At 42.3% G+C, this 20,242-nt stretch overlaps 1 protein-coding gene across 1 annotated transcript in view; it reads left to right on the top strand.

Moving 5' to 3' along the window:
* Positions 1–2,833: 2,833 nt before the first annotated feature.
* shank2a (SH3 and multiple ankyrin repeat domains 2a) overlaps positions 2,834–20,242 on the top strand; it is a gene marked incomplete at both ends in the record, with an annotated part of 136,275 nt that continues 118,866 nt past the window's right edge. The window contains 4 exons of the mRNA XM_083995006.1: positions 2,834–3,037; positions 10,101–10,304; positions 11,929–12,000; positions 16,467–16,575. Of these exons, the coding sequence (XP_083851132.1) occupies positions 2,834–3,037; positions 10,101–10,304; positions 11,929–12,000; positions 16,467–16,575 (589 nt within the window). The remainder of the gene's footprint in view (positions 3,038–10,100; positions 10,305–11,928; positions 12,001–16,466; positions 16,576–20,242) is intronic.

Raw genomic sequence — 20,242 nt, 5'->3', positions numbered from 1 at the left:
CTTCAAAAGTGACTCTTCACTATTCCCAGTGGAAACAACAAGCCTGTTTGCATTATGTAGAAACTGTCAACAGCAAGTGCAGCTATTGGTTGCTACAAGCCATTAGGTCAAATGAATGCCTTCTCAGTTATTGGTATTTGTTTTGTGGTAAATGAGCTGATTAAATGTGTTTATGCTGTAGGTGCATGTATGCACACATACACACACTCCAGACCGCAAGTGTGTTTATAATCGACCACATGATGACTGAAGAAGCATGAAAATGAAAGAAAATGGTTAATTTTACATCATGACTATTGCAGCGGGAAGTCAAATGGAAATGTGCGAAAAGAAGTGGCTTTTCAAAGTGGTGTGAAAACTAGCAATTTTCTGAATTCCTCATTAAAGCAAGTCACATGTTGAGTTTCTATCTATGCTCACTTTTTGTTCACTGCTTCTTTTGTACACTGTGGAGTCGATCTATCAGGAGAAGCAGCAGAGGAGAAAATCCACCTACTGCACATCTCACTGAACGCTGATGGAAACACACACCTTTATCTGTTGTCATCTGAAAACATTTTCATCAGTGCTGCTGTCCATTTTCTGGACAGTGCCGTGACAAGCGCCTCAGCTAATGGACACACACACAAAACACACAGCTCAGCCTGGATTGTTTCAGCCTCGTCTGGTCTCCATTGGTTTTCTGATTGCAGAGTTTCACCTTTATCAAAACAAGCACTTCAGTGCTCTCCTGCTGGAAAGTGATGGGTAGATCAGCTCCTCCCACTGTTGATGAAAAAGTCTGATGGTGTTTGTCCTGTAACCAGACCAAACGTGTCGACACTACTGTGGTCACGTGTCCAACTGGACTCAGTTATTCCGAGGACTGATCAAGGTGGACTTGTGTTGTTTTGTTTCATGCACACTGATTTGTTATGTCACTTGCGATAGCATGGCTGCTCTCAGTTTGTAATGGTGTTTTACGTATTTTAAATTTTATAAAAAAAAAAAAAAACAGAGATGCTCAACATATGCAGAACTGCAGCTGACAATTATTTCTGTGGTGAAGTCACAAGACTCTGATTCTCTTGAATAACTCAGTCATGGTAAAATAATCCAGGCCCTGGTGACTTTGTGAAGTTTGACTTTTCTGCTTGGAAGAAAAGTTCCAACAGCTCTGTTGATGCTAGTTAGTAAGTAATAATGGTTCTGGGTTTAGACCTCTGGTTCTCTGGTTTGGTGCGTGTTGATTGGCTCTTAATTACCTCTCTATGTGTTCATTGTTTATGTCTATTTGTTGTCCATGACCTGTCCAGGGTGTGAGCCATCCTCGCCCTATGTTAGCTGGGATTGGCTCCACCTCAACAGATCTCTCAGGACTTTTGTCATTTTACTGTTCCTAAGGTGAGAACAGAAATGGGGAAGAAAGCTTTTAGATTCTCTGCTCCGAGTACATGGAACAGTTTGCAGTCAGAGCTCAAACTCCAAAGTCTGGTATCTCTGAATGTATTCAAGTCCATGATAAATTCCATCACATCCAGGCTTCAGGAGTGCAAATGTTTTAATTGAGTGCAAATGTTTGACTAATCTTGTAATTTATTTTGACTAATTAAAAAAAAAAAAAAAATTTGTTTTGTGTTTTGTTTTGTTTGTTTGTTTGTTTTATGTTTTTTTTTTTTTTTTTTAATTAATGTGACTATGTGTTGAAACTATGTGCTGTCATTCTTGGCCAGGTCTCTCTTGCAAAAGAGATCTTGGATCTCAATGGGACAAACCTGGTTAAATAAAGGTTATAATAAAATGAACAGTACAGCTGATTGATAAACTAATCAATTCATCAGCCTTGATAGTTTGAGCTCTAAACCTGTGTCTCTACACAGTGAGTTGAGAATGTTATGTCTTTTATTGAGTGTTTAAATGTCATTTAATTATTCTGTTCACTTCATATCAAACTTGTGGTTTATAGAGACTAAAGTAGCTCCAGACAATATCAATTCAAACATTGTAATGGATGGAATTTATTGATTGCTCTTCCTCTTCCTGATCCTACAGTGGGCGGTCCTTATCCATCTCTGAATCACTATGGTTCATTGGGTTCCCTAAGTCAGAGTGCTTTGGTCTTTTGCTTCAGCCTCAACAGTGTTCAGGAGAAACTGATAAAAAGCTCAGACCTTAGACAACTTGCTTCTCTGCGTAATTCTGCATTTCACTTCAAAATATGTAAAGTAGTTGAAGCTTTGTATGTCCATTCTTCTATGTCAAACATCTGCAGGGACACACACCACTGGATATGTAATTAACAGGTTATATTCAGAAGTGGAGTTCCTGCATGTCTCTCATGTGGAAACCATTTGAATTTAAAGAAAGAGAATTAATCAGATTTTCAGGTTTAAAAAAAACAAAACAAAAACACATTTTAATTCCATCCAGGTTGAGCCGTGACCAATGAGACGTTGGTGAGGGATGCTTCATTTGCTCATCCATAAATCACACTGACGTCTCACCTTATTGGGAACAGTGAATCCTGTGGTTGTGCAGCGCAGCCGCCTGCAGGTGCAGTTTCCACCCTGCAGAAGTTGTTGTGCTCACAGACAGTTTAACTGTAATGAAGCCACTCGCTCCTCTGGGAGTTTCCTGAAGCACACGCTGCAGGGTGGAGGAGGATAAACCAACAAACTAACAAGCAGCATCTTCGGTTGCTCTCTGAAGCGACAAAAGGGTTTCTAATGGGAGCAAAGGGAATTCTTAAATTTGAATGCCTCTTCTCTTTAATGAACTGTTGGAGTTTTGCGAGAGTCTGACCTTTTCTCTCCCTCCTTGTCTGTCCCAGCTGAATCCACCGGGCCTGCTGACTATGCCCCGGAGCCCCACCTCCAGTGAGGATGAGATGGCCCAGAGCTTTTCAGACTACTCCGACGACTGTGCCTCTGACAGCTCCCGTGAGGAAACCATTTACGAGACCATAAGGGCCACCGCCGAGCCGTCGCAGCACCGCATGGACGACATTCACACCAACTCGATGGTCGTCCGCGTTCTCATCCCAGACCTGCAGCAGACGGTGAGGATCTGGAGGGGGGGGGGGGGGGGGGGGCAGCATGTGATTGTGTGGGAGTCAGTGTGAGATATGAAGTGGATATGATATGAACTGGTTGACTTCTGCGTATTGATTATCCTCTGAGAATTAGTGAAGGTGTATTTGACACTTCTTTGTGTTAACTCAAGCAGAACACTGTGTTGTTCGGTGCCGTGGCCCAGAGAGAGATCAACACGCTGCTTACTTCAGAAAACACGTGCAAAGATATACACCTTCATCGATCTGACAAAACACACTGCAAATTCTCACAACACAACACAGGGACACTACAAAGTGGTGGCGACAGCTGGAACACGCAAAAAACATTATTTAATACTTTGAAGCTTTTCAAGTCAAAAACACTGAGCAACAAGTGCACATGGATTAAGAAATATGATTATAAAACATCCATGCAAGTGTGTCCCAGCTTGGTTCTATAGTTTTAAAAAGTTTTGTGGATGTGTCGTGATTAGCGATAGGAATATCTGTAATTTCAATATCAAGTACTCTCATTACCTGAACAACCAATACTCGATTACTCAATTTCTCCTTTTATGTAAATATATTTTTACCATAAGAAAGACATCAGTGTTTAGCCACCTGTCTTTTCTACCAAGCCTACTGTTTGTCTTTGTATTTCTATGATCCGCCAGTTTAATGTCACATACTGTGAACTGCATGTTATCTTTTGTCTTAATATTCCCAGACATCACTTTTCCTGGTCACAGCTGTTATGTTTCACAGTAACTCTGAGTTGTTCTTTTGTAGCCAAAAACAATACATGCCCTGGTATACATGTCGTGAAATGTAGCCTACCATTCCACAGCTATATACGAATAATGACATCAATAACAAACACCCGAGTACTTGAACACTAAAAAAAAAAATTCCCAGTCCAGGATCAATACATATTTAATCTTATATCTTTTCCTGTCTCGTTTAGTTGTGTTTTTCTTTATTTATATCACACCTTTAAAAACAAGTGTTTACAAAAGGTTTGACATTAAAGCAGTAGCACACAAGAATGATGGCAAAAGAACCCAAACGACAATGACATGTAGGCTACCTGTAAAAGACCAAACAATCAACCAAGCAACAGGCAGGCTGGCTGGCTGGACAGGCCCTCGCTCCGCTGACCCCCCTGTGACCTCTCATCCAGATGTATCATGCTCTGCAGTGTGATTGTCAACAAACAGCTGCATCTCCAGATGTTAAAGGGCCTCGCACTGACCCACATGTGCTGCAACACTCTGCTCACTCTGCCCACGAGTTCACCGTCGCCTCGGAGAAGTGATTATTTTTAACTGCGCTCCCAAAGAAACGTCTTTACTCAGGCTGCAGATAAAAGAAAACACTTGGTGAGATAAACAGCACTGAGGCTTTTTGGATGAGATTTTAAAACTCACAGGAGAAGAGATGTGGGAAAGATGCAAAGAGATTTAACTAATGATGAAGTACAAAGACCCTCGTGCGTAGATTACCATCAATTTCAATCTCATTTTAATTTAAAAGTATTCAGATACTCATGGGCAGAACCAAGGTTTTGTTTGAGATTGTGCTGTAACCACTGAGTGAAGGGATGTAAAAATCCATTCATCTATAAATAATGATGCAAAATTTACCTTTTAAGCAAAGCTTTCAGAGGAGGCATGCATATTAATTACCTGCGTGAGGCTAATAGGCTCGTTACAGCAGTGACCTGTCAGTCAGCTCCGCTTTGACGGTAAGCCTTTAAAATGAAAAGGAGCTCTGACCAACAGGATCCACGTGGTGTCTTTTCTCCACTCGCATGTGGTGGTGTGAGTGATGAGTGGGCGGCTGACAGATATACAGACCTGTGTGTGGGTTATGGTGAGTTTTGAGGGGGTGGGTGGTATTAATGTGACTCCTTTCAGGGAAATGAGTGTAAATAACTGTGAGGTGGACACAGCAGCAGTTTTCACATAACAGCAGGGACAGTCAGTCGTGTGGGCGCACCACGGTTCAATAACACAAGATGGAGCCTCACTATTGATCAGTGAAATGTGTGAGGATCAGCTGTGGCCATCAGAAAACTGAAACTGACTGTGTGGTGGAATACTTTGGGACAGTTTATAGCAGACGACAAGATAATAAACTGTGGAAGCCCAGAGGGGAAAGTAAATGAATGGAGGAGCTTGTTCTAATTGTCCTCCTGTTTTCCATTAATATGTAAATGAGTGGAAGGTAGGTGAGTAGCAGAAAGTAAATGATGCATAATTAATTTTATTCTTAGTCCCAGAACCCACAAAAAGGTGCAACTAAAAAAGATTTCTGTTTGGTTTCCTCACAGATTGTAGTATTTAGAGTCTCATGCATGTATACATAAAAAAAAGTGGATTAGTTTAGCTTAGAATAAATACTGGAGAAGCTACCAACACATCTACAGCTCATTAAGATCTCGTTTCATCTCTTTACAAAGCAAATTTAATTAAGACACAACAGGCAGTAGAGAAACAAGTCTGTTCATTTCTTATTACTTCCTGTATCTGTGTCACATGGTGTCTCCACCCGTGGGAAGTGTTTGTCCACACCCCACCAATGTGAGAAGTGAAGGGGATCACAGGTTATCACAGATACTTTTGCTCCTAGACACTGAAATAAGGCAGCCAATTTTCAGGAGGCGACAGATCCTCTGAACAGTTTGAAATCAACATGACGTGTTTTTCAGGAGCCACAGACTTGGAGAAATTGAACGTTTTTCGTGACCTTCTACTGACTCAGAAACGTCTTGCAAGATCTCAGAACATTTCTCCTTGGTTTAGGTTTCACCGCTGCAGACAACACTTTCCAAACCCAGAAGTTTATATTGGAAACCATGAATTTAAGACTTAAACTGAGATAAAAACTAGTTATTATCACTGAAGTGTTCTTGGAGGGAAAACAGATTGTTGTTAGACTGGTACAGTATGATCTTGCTCTGGGTTGATGACATGTTTAACCAGAGAATTAAAAAATGGAGCTGCTCTGGTTTTGTGTCTGCCACACATGAATAACTCTCATTAGCTGCTAAATGCTTCACCCTCTCTGCAGTTGAATTTGCTAACTGTTAGCTGTTAGCTGTTAGCTATTAGCGTAGGAAGTCGGCTGTGAGCTGCTGTTCCTGGACTGATAAGTCTCAACCAAACAGTAAATATTCTTAAAACTAAACTTTGAACTAAAAGCGAAACGTTTTTCGCAGAGCTGCAAGTTAGAAAATGATCCTCTTCGGTTTGTGCTGCTTTAAGTGAATCCTTTAATGTTACAGCCTTATGATTAATGTTTATGTGGATAATGAGAAATACTTTAATAAAGAAATATGCTTGTTGGAGATTTCACTGAATATGAAACAGCTGACCTCCACACACTTGTTTCCGTTCTCCCTCCTCATCCATTGTGGTGCAGCCAACTGGAAGCTGCTGCCTGTTTCTAATCAGCTGCTCATGTATATGATGGTGCAACACTGGACACATAAAGTATTTGCATTTTAATGATGCCACGCTTGTTTCATACATTTTCATGAGCTGGAGCTTGACGGCCTTGCCGAACTAACAAGGAATAAAAATAATCCCTCGGCCAGATTAATGGGAAAACTAAAAACATTTAACATCCATTCTGCCACTTTATTCTATTTGCTATCGACGTGTCAAGATGGAAGTTTATTTATGGATATGTGAATGTTTTATATGTTTTATTAATCTTAACAGTGGAAATTATTAATGTTTTATATACATAGCAGTCCCATGCACTCATTAGGTTCACACTGTTGCTCTTAATGAAGCCCCAGGTGTGCTACATTTATAGTAGAAAGCACAGCATGGTGTAGGACAACTGCAGAGAGACAGCCGCAACTCCTGTGAGCTGCATACAGCATCCCCGTTGCCCATATATGCACTGTGGCTGTTAATGGATATTGCTTTAGTGTCATTCACACAGACGGTTTGGATATAAAGGTTTATCATCAAAGACCAGCAGTGCGAACTGTAACTCCCCGTGGATGAGCAGCCAGAGGTGCCGCCTATGTCGGTACAGTAGTTTCATCTTTCGCTCATGCAGCTTTGTTCTGTAGTGCTTTGTTTGATGTGTGTGTGTGTGTGTGTGTGTGTGTGTGTGTGTCCCTGGGGTTTGAGAGCTGCTCCAGATAGCTTTACACTGGATGTCCATGAAGGTATGGTATAGTGAGCAACAGCATTTCCCCATCATGTGCTGGCAGAACAAAATAGAAGGACATAAGAAGAAGGAGGAGGAGGAAGGGAGCGGAGCGAAGCAGGAAGTTGGCATTGGCAGAGCTGTTCCTGTAGCAGCCACCAAATGCCCCACCCCTCCTCTCTCCTGGGGTTCCCTCCTTCATTCGTACCCTCTATCCCATTTTGTTCATTTCAAATTTCTATTTCACTCAACACATCTTCATTAAACTCCGTCCCACTGAGGCTTACATGAAGTTAACATGCAGCTATTAGCAGCCGCTTCACAGCACTTTGTAGTCACTTTGCAAAACTGTTTTGTAACGTCCTGAACCTGAACAGAGTGAAGGGGCAACGTGTGAGTTGAGTGTAATCCAGAGGGTTTAGATCCACAAGGTACGGTGTCGACCCACGGATGAACTCATGACCCTTTGATGTAATTAGCTCGGTGCTGCTAACTCCAGCGACACAAGGTGTGTGTGTGTGTGTGTGTGTTCACATGTGCACTAAGCTCTCTCACATGTATGCACTAATGCCTCTGATTTCACATTCATCACTGAGCATTCAGTAGTGCCACTTGATCACATGATTGAGTCACACAGTCCACTCTGAAATCAAACTCAGATGAATAATTCAAGCGCACAAAAATGCACAGCAGCACATGCATTTATGTGCGTGTGCGTGCGTGCACCTACGCTGCAGCTCCAGCTCAGCTTCTGCAGTGAGAGCTTGTCCTAGAAAGGAAAAATGATTGACTATTTTTGTGTGATGTCAATCTTTTTGACCCTGACCCTGAGTCCTAACCTCTGCTATGCTGACTGTATGGAGATCTACTGCTGGGGCAACTGGCCGGATCGGTGAGGCTCCATAGAGGTGGTAGTGAAAGTCAGCATCACCCACGTCCACAGTTGTGAGCATGAGACCTAGCTTGAAAAATACCAGAATGTCTCTCTAGAGAGGCAATGAGTGAGATTTCCAGCTCATGCTGAGGTGACACAGAAATGGAAACAGTCTCGGCTCCATACTCTGTGGTCCAAGCTTTCGAAGCAACAGCCTGTGGAAAACTAGCTCATCTTGTTTAACCTCAAGTCGGCCATTGTGTGCAACCTCTGAATCATTGGCCAGAAAAGATGGCGTCTCCATCTGGGTATAAGAGCCATGATGCACTGGCATCAACAATCTGAAGATTGCAGAAGAGCCAAAGAACAGAAAAGTATGTGGCGAGAGGAAAGATAGCTGCACATACTTCCCCAGTCCCCATCGACTGCGCTCAGAACACAGTCAGCCAATCAGTAGAGAGGTTCAGAGCCTCCTCTCTTCTGGTTGGCTGACACCGACCTGTTGTTGCTAGAGCTTCAGAGAGAAGAAGCCCGAGAGAGGAGGTATGAAATTAAACTGAGATGGTTGTTGACAATTTAGTGTGGAGCTGGAGGCCGGAAGTAATTAGCTTAGCTTAGCATGAGGCCTGTAAAGACAGGCAAACAAGTAGCTTGGAACTGTCCAAACACCCCTCAGACAAGAAACAGTGTGTATGTTGATTTTGATTTTTCAGAACCATAAACTAACAAATGTGTAAAAAGTTGTTTTTTTTCCTTTATTTGTGTGGCAAAGATGAGTGTTCAATTACATTTCGTTTTAAGAGTTTAGCAGGCTTCTACTGCTTGTCCCTTACACAGCATATTTCTAAATCTCAGAGGCTTTGCCTTATGACCTGTTAATCTGCGTGGCCACAGTTTTGAGATTAAAAGTCTCCTTAAAAATGCCACATTAAGAGCTAAAAACTACTACAGTAGAATTGAGGAGCTAAAACCACCAAAGAAGTCAGTGTAGACGTTTATCCGTAGAAGGATGTATTTTATTAACTATTTATGCTATTATTTTGCCACTGATTGGGCCTTGTATGCTTTGATTTAGTCACAGAAACAACCTCTTATACATGTACTATTATCACTGCTCCAGTACTTTTAAAACTACTGTACCAGGTTCGCTGGAGGCTCCATACACATTGTTTAAGTTGAACTTGTGTCAAGGACTCAATTGAGGGCAGCAATAATAGAAGCTGATGGAAATTTGCCACTTTAATAAAGCAGGAGAGGGAAAGAAGGCTGTATCAGTCCAAACAGCCACTGCCAGATGCCAGACATCTGCTTCTGTATACCTTCTACTCTTCATCTCCCCATCCCTTCCTCTCCTCTCCTCTGCCCACTCCACGCCAGGCGAGAGGATTACGGTTAGGCTGAGTTCACAGAATGCTCATCCCTTCAGCCTTTATTACAGACGCAGAACTGCTATCGCCGGCCGAGCAGCACATCCAGCTGTAAACACTCACAGACCCTTCCCTGAATGCTGCGGCACACGGCCCATAATCCCCTCTGATTCAGACGAGGCCATAAATCTTGCATTGTATGTGTTTTTTTTTTCTACTCCAAGTAAGCTGGAGCTGGCGAAGAGCAGGGGGCAAAGGGGTCGGGTCAATTACCTCCACAGTGAGGGCAGTGGGCCTGTTCAGCATTCAACACTAACAATTAAACAATAAAAATGCTTGGCAGTCGTGCACCACAGCCCTGGTTCAGTTGTAGTAACTGGGACAGGGTTTGTGTTATTAAAGGACCAGTTTGGATGTGTGTGACCGATTTCGATTGGGCACCATTGTTCTCTGCTTCTATTCTAATCCTCTCATCAGTTTGAGGTCCCAACCTATTTGCATCTGTCAATCAAAAGTTTGAAGGCCAGTGTCTGTCACAAATTGATAAGATTACATCCCCCTGTGTATTATTTCAACAATGAGTGTTTTCATTTGTGTTGCTGTGACGGCCAGCCAACACTAGCAGTTTCTAATTATTCTGTCTCTTTGGTGTCTCCAACAGAAATGCATGCGGTTCAACCCGGATGCGACAGTCTGGGTTGCCAAGCAGCGGATCCTGTGCACACTTAATCAGAGCCTGAAAGACGTCCTCAACTATGGGCTTTTCCAGCCGGCCAGCAACGGGAGGGACGGCAAGTTCCTGGACGAGGAACGCATTCTTCGAGAGTACCCCCAGCCAATCAGCAAGGGTGTCCCATCTTTGGAGGTAAACTGTCGACCAGTCAGCTTGTTACTCCCTTGAGGAGGGATATACCGTATATAGGCTATGCTATATGTAGGGGTGGGTATCATTTCATTTTTATCAATGCCAACAAGTACAACTCTGCTCACTGAATCCAGTTTTTATCTCATATCAGTTACAATTCCAGTATTTTTTGAAGAGAAATACACAAGTGCTGTACTGTATTTAAACAACCATTATTAACCTAGCTTTACTTTTGTCATACCATAATGACAAAATATATTGTCATAAGAATAAAAGTATATTATAAAATGAAATATTCCTCTTTCTTACAAGGGGTGATAAACAAAAACAGTAACAAGCCAAAATTATGTGAATAAATAATGGGAAAGAAATACTACTAATAATATTTAGCCAGACAGTTAACAACAGTCTGCTTCATGGCTAAAGTCAATTGAGTTTTTGAACTAATGATGTCAGGTCCTCCAGGCAGATTAGTAAAACTATGCACTCACTTCACTCAGGAGTGCAGCTGATACGGCGGCATGGTGGCACAGTGGTTAGCACAGTGGGTTCGAATCCCCGGCCGCCCAGGTCCTTTCTGTGTGGAGTTTGCATGTTCTCCCCGTGTCTGCGTGGGTTTCCTCCGGGTGCTCCGGTTTCCCCCACCACTAAAAACATGCCAGCTAGCCTGATCCTCCAGTCAGCGCCCCTGACCAAAGGCACTGGCTCATAATCTGGAGTTGGTCTCCGGGCGCTGCACCGTGGCTGCCCACTGCTCCTCAGGGATGGGTTACTGTAAATGCAGAGAAAGAATTTCACTGTACTAGCTGTATATGTGACAAATAAAGTACATTTACCTTTACCTTTACCTGATATAGAATATACAGATTTTTAATTTCAATGTATTTTTTTTTTTTTTGGAGGACAGTGTACAGCATTCAGCACTCCCTTCAAAGGGGTACAGCTAGATTTAAAAAGCAGAATACAACTGTATGCATCTTAATTAATCCACGGGTCTTGGAAATACTCAGCCCTATCTATAATTTGATATGATTTATTATAAATAACTTCTTTTGAGCTTCAATTGTCCATTAAAATTTAAATCTGTGGTGGCCCAGACATATCAACGCTCAAGGCTTTTACTGAACTGATCCTTTCATCGTTTTTTTAATTATTGGTTAGAAATTTGCTTAATTTCTCTGGTCATTGGAAAGAATTCTGCTACTATTCAACACGTGAACCTCCTGTTAAAAAAAGCCCTGAAGTAAAAACTGATCCACCTGAAAATGAAAAGTATTGACAAAGAAAATGCAATCACTTCTCTTCAATAAACACTCCTAAACAAACATGACAACATCCAGATAAAAGGCAGAATCTATTGTCCCAGCTGTAAAGTCAGGGTTTCAGTGATGAAAGTTAATAAAGACAACACATCTAAGACTTGATCCCCCAGTGATCCTTCTCTACAGGAACAATTGCTTTTAAGGTGTGCACACAGGCACAAAACAAACAGCTTATGAGACTGAGAAAAAGGTGATCAGGTCCCATATGTGCACTTTTATTGGAAAAGGGATTTAACACAAATCTGTCTTCACCCATTTGCTTTTTAAAAAAAATAAATAATAATTTGTCTTTCACTCACCAGTTTCGCTACAAGAGCAGAGTCTACAGGCAGCCCAATGTGGACGAGAAGCAGATTGCCAAACTTCACACAAAGGTATGCACTTTATCTATCTATCTATCTATCTATCTATCTATCTATCTATCTATCTATCTTATCTATCTATCTATCTATCTATCTATCTATCTATCTATCTATCTATCTATCTATCTATCTATCTATCTATCTATCTATCTATCTATCTATCTATCTATCTATCTATCTATCTATCTATCTATCTATCTATCTATCTATCTTGACCTCAAGGTCAAACGCTCTTGGGTTTCTCCATTAGTAGATAAAGGCTCACACACAGTGGTTGGCTGGAATCCCAAAGCTTTAGAAATGGCTTTGTAACACTTTCCAGACTGATAGATGTTAATTATTTCGTTTTTCCATTTTTTCTTGAATTTTCTTAAGATCGCAGCATGATGTGTTGCTTTTTGAGATCTCTCAACCTGCTTCACTTCACTCAAACAGGTTCTATTGAATTGATTTCTTGATTCAACGGGTCTGGCAGTGATCAGGCCTGGGTGTGGACAGTGAAATTGAACTCAGCTTAAATAGGTTTATCACAGTTAGTTCATGATTTACAGTAACAAGGGGGGGATTACTTTTTCACTTAGGGCCAGGTGGGTTTGGATAGTTTTTTTCCCTAACCCTAACCCTTCGACCAGCCTCCCTCTGTCCTTTTTCTTTTTTCTTTTCCTCCTTCCCCCGTTCTCAAGCCTGCCTTTGTCTCTTTTCTCTCCCCTTTGATTGGGAATCCCCCACACCTGTCAGCTTCCCTGGGCATTATGGGAAGTTTCCCCCCTCTGGAGTCCTCCTGGGCCTGCTATTAAAGGATAATTACTGTTTTTTACAATCTGGACCTTATTTCTAGCATAAAATACAATCATACTCACCCAGATAACTTTGGTGTCATTACAAGTCGTTCCGACAAGCTTCGATTATCAAAATATGATAATCGGGTCTGCCCTAATCCGCGCGGAACTCGTTCATTCACCAATATTTTGTTATGATATGCTAGTGCTATTCCCCTCTGAGTCCGGAGTGGCCTGTTATCAACATCCAGGGTCTGTAGACCTACTGACCTGGATGATATCATCTCCGACCGCTGCTTGGCTCATTCGGATAATAATCATTCCGCTTCAACATTTGGGTCCAACTAGCCGGAGCCACAGCGCGGTTAGAGATGATATTATCCAGGTCAGAGGTTAGTAGGTCAACCTACAGACCCCCGATGTTGATAACAGCTAACCCCGGACTCAGAGCGGAATAGCACTAGCGTATCATAACAAAATATTGGTGAAATTAAAGAGTTTCGCGGCAGATAATGTGTTATTTAGAGGCTGCATTCTGCTGCCCCGACTCGCATTATACGGATATACGCGGCTCTCGGTTGGATCTAATTTCGTCGGAACGACTTAATGACACCAAAGTTGTCTGGGTGAGTACATGATCGTTTTTTATGCTAGAAATAAGGTGTAAAAAACGGTAATTATCCTTAAAGGAAATGTACCTGTCCTCCAGGACATGCCCCCAAAGGACCCGAAATATACACTTAAGTTGTTTTGTGGCTCCTAAATTGAGAGGGTATCACACTGACATCGACAGTGTGTATTGTTTTCTGTGTGTACATCACAAAATCAGATTTGAATGGAGAGAACATGTACAACTGGGAGGATACACATTGTTTGCTGTGCACCAAAGGATCTTCTTCCTGCAGCGACTTGCCTGACAGAGCAGCAAATAGAAAGCTTTCAGAAAGTAGATAAAGGAAGCGGAATCACTCCTTTGTTATGGCTGGGTAACACCGGCAGTAGGAGATGATCTGAGAGGAGAGCTACTGTAGCATGAGCAGCTGAACAGCACCAACCTCAGACTGTGGACCGGCCTCGGGGAGGTGCAGTGTGAAAACAGAACAGCGACGACTGTTTCACGCCAAAGGTGCTGCCAGAATTAAATAACCGCAAACAGGACAAGCTCTCGCAGATTGAATAAACTGTTTGTGGATGTTTGTTTTAATACTTGGCAGCCTCCACCATGGTGAAAAAAAACCCCACAGTCAGTCAATTGCGGAGTTATTTCTCTTTTTCTGTGGTGGTTGATGAAAATCTCAAGCTTTGGATGCTGCTCAGAGGAAATCAGGCCCCTCCCTCGCTCTGTTTCTGTCCCTCCCACATGAATTGAAGTCAAATCTCTACAGTGAATTGAAGATTTTCAGCCTCTTGGTGGTTGTGTGTGCGGCTCGCTCTGGGCTACCGTCCCACAGCTACTGTAATCCTGTCGCGCAGCCAAAGTATAAGTGTCTCTGGCAGCTCTCTGTTACTGGCACACTGGGAAACTGTCTGACAGCTGCTCTGATTCTACAGGGGAGGACGGGCGACCAGAGAGGAGGGAGAATGAAAAAAAAGAGAGAAAAAAGAAAGAAAAAGAAAAACATGTTGTGTAAATGTGGAGCAGAGAGATGAATCCACGCGCAAACACTTTTACTCTCAAACCTAATTAGCCAGAAAATATGGCTCCTCTATAACACACATTTATTTTTGATGTGGAGTCGATTCTTGCTCATTTCTTGGCCTGACTCAACTTTTTGGAGCTAATCCTGTTTGTCATGCAGTCTGGAGCTCTGTGGTTGGCTGAGGCTCACACTGTGACAGCCAATCAACCGTCAGCATCCCAACCTGTTTCAGTAGAGGGGGAGGAGGAGGAGAGAGGGAGAGAGAGGTTACCATTCTCCAGAGTCTGATTCACTGGGCTTACACACACACACACGCACACACATAGGGGACACATCAACTATATTAAATAAAACATTGCATGAAAACACGGGGTCGTGTGCATGAACCTTTGACATTTCCAGATACTGAACTGGCAGTGACTCATCATGGTTGATATAAACAGCTCCTCTCTGCATCTGTGCTCAGACCCGTGTTTTGGTTTCAACAAGCTGTCACCATGACTGTCATGAAATTATCTCCAGGTAGGCAGAGCATTTAGCTTTGGAACCAGTGAGGAGTAAAGTGACAAAGCTTAGGCAATAAAATCTATTAATAATGTGGGTGTGAAGTTTGAAAAAAAAAAAAAAAAAACATCTCACTGGAGCTGAACAAATGCTGTACAGGTGGTTTGGAAGGATCGGTATGAAGAGCCAGATCCATGTTGTTTTGTTTTTTTTGTTCATTAGTCAAAGGAACTGATGACTACAGTACTCACAAATTCAGAAAACAACTACATCAATTTGACCGCATGCATGCTGCAAAAACTCACAACACTTTGTAAAGAGAAGTGAATTTGGGAACAACCCCAGCTAAAGAGTAATGCTATGCTAACAGTACATAGATTAGCAATAGTATCTGAATTATGTGATATTGACGTTAAAATAAACCAAACAAACGCCTCTAATTTTCAAACACCCCCGCATGTGTTTTTTTTAAGCTGCAGTGAGTTGAGCCCTCAGGGCCACCGTAGATAACGGTTTAGAAAAAGCCACCAGCAAGGATGTCGTGTTGATATTATCATGTTCAAGTGTTGGCAGAATGAAGTCTCAGAGATGCCTTGAATCAGCGCTGTGTGTGTAGAAAACAAAAAATATCATGTGCTTGTAGATGATAATTTTTGATACAGTCTGGCCCCTGAATCTCAATATACAATATTTGTTAATAGATAATTATATTAGTAGATGAGTATGCCATCGGATTTTGTATTTCAGGTGTAAGCAGTGCTGCCATTAACAAAGTAAAGAAGTTCAATGTTTTATTTGTCAACTTCTGAGAGATGTTGTAAGAAGCAATTGCATTTGGTGGAAATATATCATAAGATTGAATATTTTTGGTTCAAGGTTATTGTCCGATGCAAAAAATAGAAAACCTTTTGCATTTTTACGTTACTTGAAGGGAAGGGTCATGGGAGGGTGAGGGGAAGGAGGGGGTTCAGCCTTCTCCTCTAATTCCTGCTCACTGGTCCTTTTACTTCGTCTTGGAGCTTCAGGATCAGGACGTCCCCGGCTTTCGCCCCCTCCCACCCTGCCTTTGTTCTCCTCCTCATTTATTGTTCCTCCTTTCTTTCCAATCCATTCTTTTTATTGCTGCCCATTGTCTTTTTTTTTTTCTTCCACTACCTCATTCTTCTCTCCTCATTTCCTCCTCTCCTTCGGGGAGCTGCTCTCTTATCTATTTTTATCATGCGGCCTGGAAAGAAAGCAGACAGGAACAGAGCAGAAAGAAACCATTTCACTCTGCACAATCGCCACAGTCTGCATCCCATCATCTCCCCTCCTGCTTCCTGATTTCAGCCGCCTTTTATTCCACCTCATATTCTTCCGTCTTTAACAGCTTCAAACCGTTTTCCGAACACTTCCACTTTTCACCCTCGGTTATTTTTGACCCTCTACACCTTTCTGTCTCTACTTCTATTTTAGTCTTTCTCCTCTCTTGTTCTCTCTCACACCTACCACCATTTGTTCTTTCTTCTCACTGTAAAAGCTCTCTCTCTCTCTCTCTTCCTCTGTGGTTGTGCAGGCCAATCTGAGGAAGTTTATGGACCTGATCCAGCATAATCAGGTGGACAAAGTGTCTAAGATGTTGGAGAGAGGCTTCGATCCTAACTACCATGACAGCGAGACAGGCGGTAAGGCTGCATCTTGCACACAAGCACCAAACACTTTAAGAACACTGAGACTCAAAAACAGAAATCTGCAGCAGACGTTCATAAACACAAGAGCTCACAAAGAGAAAAAGACTTGAAAGAGCCATTCATCTGAACATCAATAACCCTAATTTATATCAAGTGCCTGGCCCAGCTCCAACAAATGTCCTTCATTACTCTGAAGACGATATATAAGACAGTGTTGCCACCAGCTGCTTTCTCAGCCACTTGGTTGAGTTTTAGGGAGATTCAGGTGCTCAAGGTCCAGAGAGGATGGAAGTGAGAGATGGGTGGTGGAGTCACTTCTAGAGCTGAGGCGGCAATTAGTCCTTTAAATCTCTCACTAAAGGATCCGTTCTTTTTATGGGTTCAGTATTTGGTATGGATACAGACAACACATGTGGGAAAACATACTAACTCAATGAGTACAAACACTTTTTTTCTTTTAAAGCTGCCTCTATTTCCATCCTCTTCTTTTCCCTTCTTCCAAAAATCATCTCAGTGTAATTTTATATCTCCTCTCTCAGGCGTACTCTCGAGCTCTAGTAACAACAGGTCAATATCAGCCAATCAGAAGAGGAGAGGCTCTGGACCTGTCTTCTGATTGGCTGACTGTTTTCAGAGTGATCCTGCATTAATACGTAGAGCAGATTTCAGGTAAAACACTCAGAGAAACCAAATCTTGTAAGTGTTGGATTGTTGTTGGGTGTCCAGGTGGGCGGGGCTTGGTTACTGTGGACCGAGACTTCAATATAGAACCTAGACCTGTTTTACCTAAAAAAACAAAATAAAACAAGATTTATATATCCTTTTTTCTTTTTCTTTTGTAAACTGTAGGTTTTATCTATGTGTACCATAATTCTGACACTTCTTCCCAATCTTCCTAATACCCTGAAAGAAGAGAGATGACTGGACTTAAGTTTGTTTTTAAAGGTACATTGTGTAGGAATTACTCCCATCTAGTGTTGCGGTTGTAGATCGCAAGCAACTCAATCGTATTTTTCATGCTGCATTCACGTGAAATTGGGCAGACGGACGACAGCCGCTGCACGTAACGGCATAAACAAGCCTTTATGTAAACAAGTGGTCCGTCAGCACGAGGCAAAACAATACACGTGACAATATGTTGTCATGGTGATGTCGTATTGTTTACCTGACCCACGTTTTACCGACTTTCTCTGGACTTCTGTGACTAAAATGACATCTGGTTTGTTACCGACAGTAACCAGTGTAACGCTCCATTCCATTGACTTTTCACACGACGCCACCTCGACCTGAGCCGACAGCTCTGGTGTCTCCGGTGAACGTAAAAACATGGCGACACGGCATGGCAGCCACCACCGAGCTTACCCGCTCCATGTATATATGAATGATATGAACGGCAAATTCAGAGCTTACCGGAACACTTCAGTTTGTTGATGGGGGTGATTACTGATTAATGAAAAACATACTTTTGAACGAAATAATCGATTTTCGTGAATAGATAACAGGAGAAGTTACACAATGTCCCTTTAAAGCACCAAAATGATGGAAACAGTTTTTACTGGTGGTGAAGGTCGGTGGATTATCTGTCTGGAATGACATTATGTTTTTGAGCTAATTTAAGAGATCTGAAAACCTGAGGAGATAAAGTGAGATTTTATTACTGATGTTGGGGAACTCCAGCTGCAGCACAAAGCTCTGGCCTGGGTGCCAAATGTGAAGCCTGTTAAACACCACTGATGTTCAAAAAGGCACCTGAGCCAGCTGCCTCAGTGGAAATGTTGACCTCTGGCAGCAGTGAAGCATCATGTTGGGCTGAGTGTCTCCCATGTGTGAACCGGGCATTTCTGAGAAGAGAGGGTGTGTTCAGGGCATCCAGATTAAACAAAAGTAGATATTGTAGCTTTGGCTGTGTGTTGTCAAACTGACACACAACAGTGAGAGGGCAGCCAGTGTCCGGGGTAATGAGCTGTGTCCTAATGTCAATGTGCTCTCAACATGGCTCACAAATGTCCCACAAAGACAACGTGAGCGGGTTTTTCACGTTCACCAGACTGAGATGATTGTTAAAACTCTCAGTCAGGGGAACAATAAAAAAATAATCTCCAAACATGCACATATACTCACACTGGGCCTCATCCACTGTGGAGCTCATCAGTGTGGTGAACATCAGCTTGTGTTGTCAGTTAACAGGAGAGAAACCCAAACATGTCTCTCTACGGTGGCCCCAAATGTAAATGCAAATGTTTTCTGGATAATGAACACCCCATGTGTTTTGATGCTGATTTGATAATAAACAGTTACATGATTGTGTTTGTGGTCTTCCTCCATCCAAGCCATCCACGCTAAATGCATTAATAACATTAAGACAAGAGTATAATAATGTAAGAACAAAAATGTATTTATATAAATAAAAGCATTTAAATAAAGTCATAAAAATCGGGCAAGAAACTTACAAATAAGCAAATGCACAACACATGTGCATGAAATGTAAGGTTAATTATTGATATTATACTTAATACAATATCAGATATGTATTGATCAGGTGTTCAGGAAGCTGTTCAACATGTGAGGAGCAGAGAAACTAAAAGCTATTTCACCTGCTTGGTTCTGATCCTGTGAACAGTGAGTTTACCTTGACCAGGTGAACCTGACGGGTCTGGGTGCTTCATCTGATCGAAGACGCATTTGAGCCAAACAAGTAACACGGTTTTGAAATCCTTGGCCCTGTAAATGGTCACTTCTATTTACATTTGGACCAGTATCCAGCCCAGGGAGAGAGGCAGTCAAAGATCTGTGAGATCGACAGGAAACAGTCAAGGCTTTTAGTTGCGGCGCTGCAGGGAGGTCAGGGCGTCGGGCTAAGAGCTGTGCTTCAGGACTGAAAACCATACGAGGCTCAGCTGCAGCGGGTGCACACACAGGGACACTAATAAGATGGTGAGGATGTGTGGAGAGTGCTCTGTGAGGAGGAAAACCTCACTGCTTTATCTCTGAAAAGAACAAAAGGAGCCCTCTGCTCTGAAGAGGCTGCTCTGAGTGCAGCGCCGTCTTCCTGGCGGCCCTGTGAGGAGGGATTACCTCCACAGATTTCAGAGCTGTGGACTTTCACCAGTCACCTGAAGCAGCCGGGTTTAAAAGCTCATGACAGCCATTTAGCTCTTGACTTGACCTAACGGCAACAATTATGTTTATTTACGACCGCTTAATGAATATGTCAGAGGTATCTCCGCGGTGCAGGTGCTTTTAACAAAAGCCGGTGAGTGGATAGAGAACTAAAAGAATTGGTCTATTGAGGGAAATAAAGGGTTATAAGGAGAGAGGGTTATTAAGCAGAGAATTGAGGTTATCTTAATGGTCTCTGAGAGCTATTGTTAAGGGAAGGCCTTATTGCTGAGGGGGAGAGACATTCTGCGGATTTGGACTTGTTGCTCAGGTAAAGCTCTCCACGTGACCATAAAACAGAATACAATGAAATAAAAACATTAAAGCAGATATCAGCTTCACGGCCGTTTCGGCTAATGCTGCGTTCAAGGCAGGCTTTTGAAACCGTAAGTTACAGCTTCAAGTCACAACTACGACTTGGTAGCGTTCCAGGTAACCCGTAGCTCGTGTTTTTACCATCCTGTTGTCTGTGAAAGTTCCCTATAACGGCCACTCGTAACTT

This window comes from Trachurus trachurus, assembly GCF_905171665.1.
Source record: "Trachurus trachurus genome assembly, chromosome: 3".
In the NCBI taxonomy this organism is placed as follows: Eukaryota; Metazoa; Chordata; class Actinopteri; order Carangiformes; family Carangidae; genus Trachurus; species Trachurus trachurus.
This window is presented reverse-complemented; position numbering and strand designations above follow the sequence as displayed.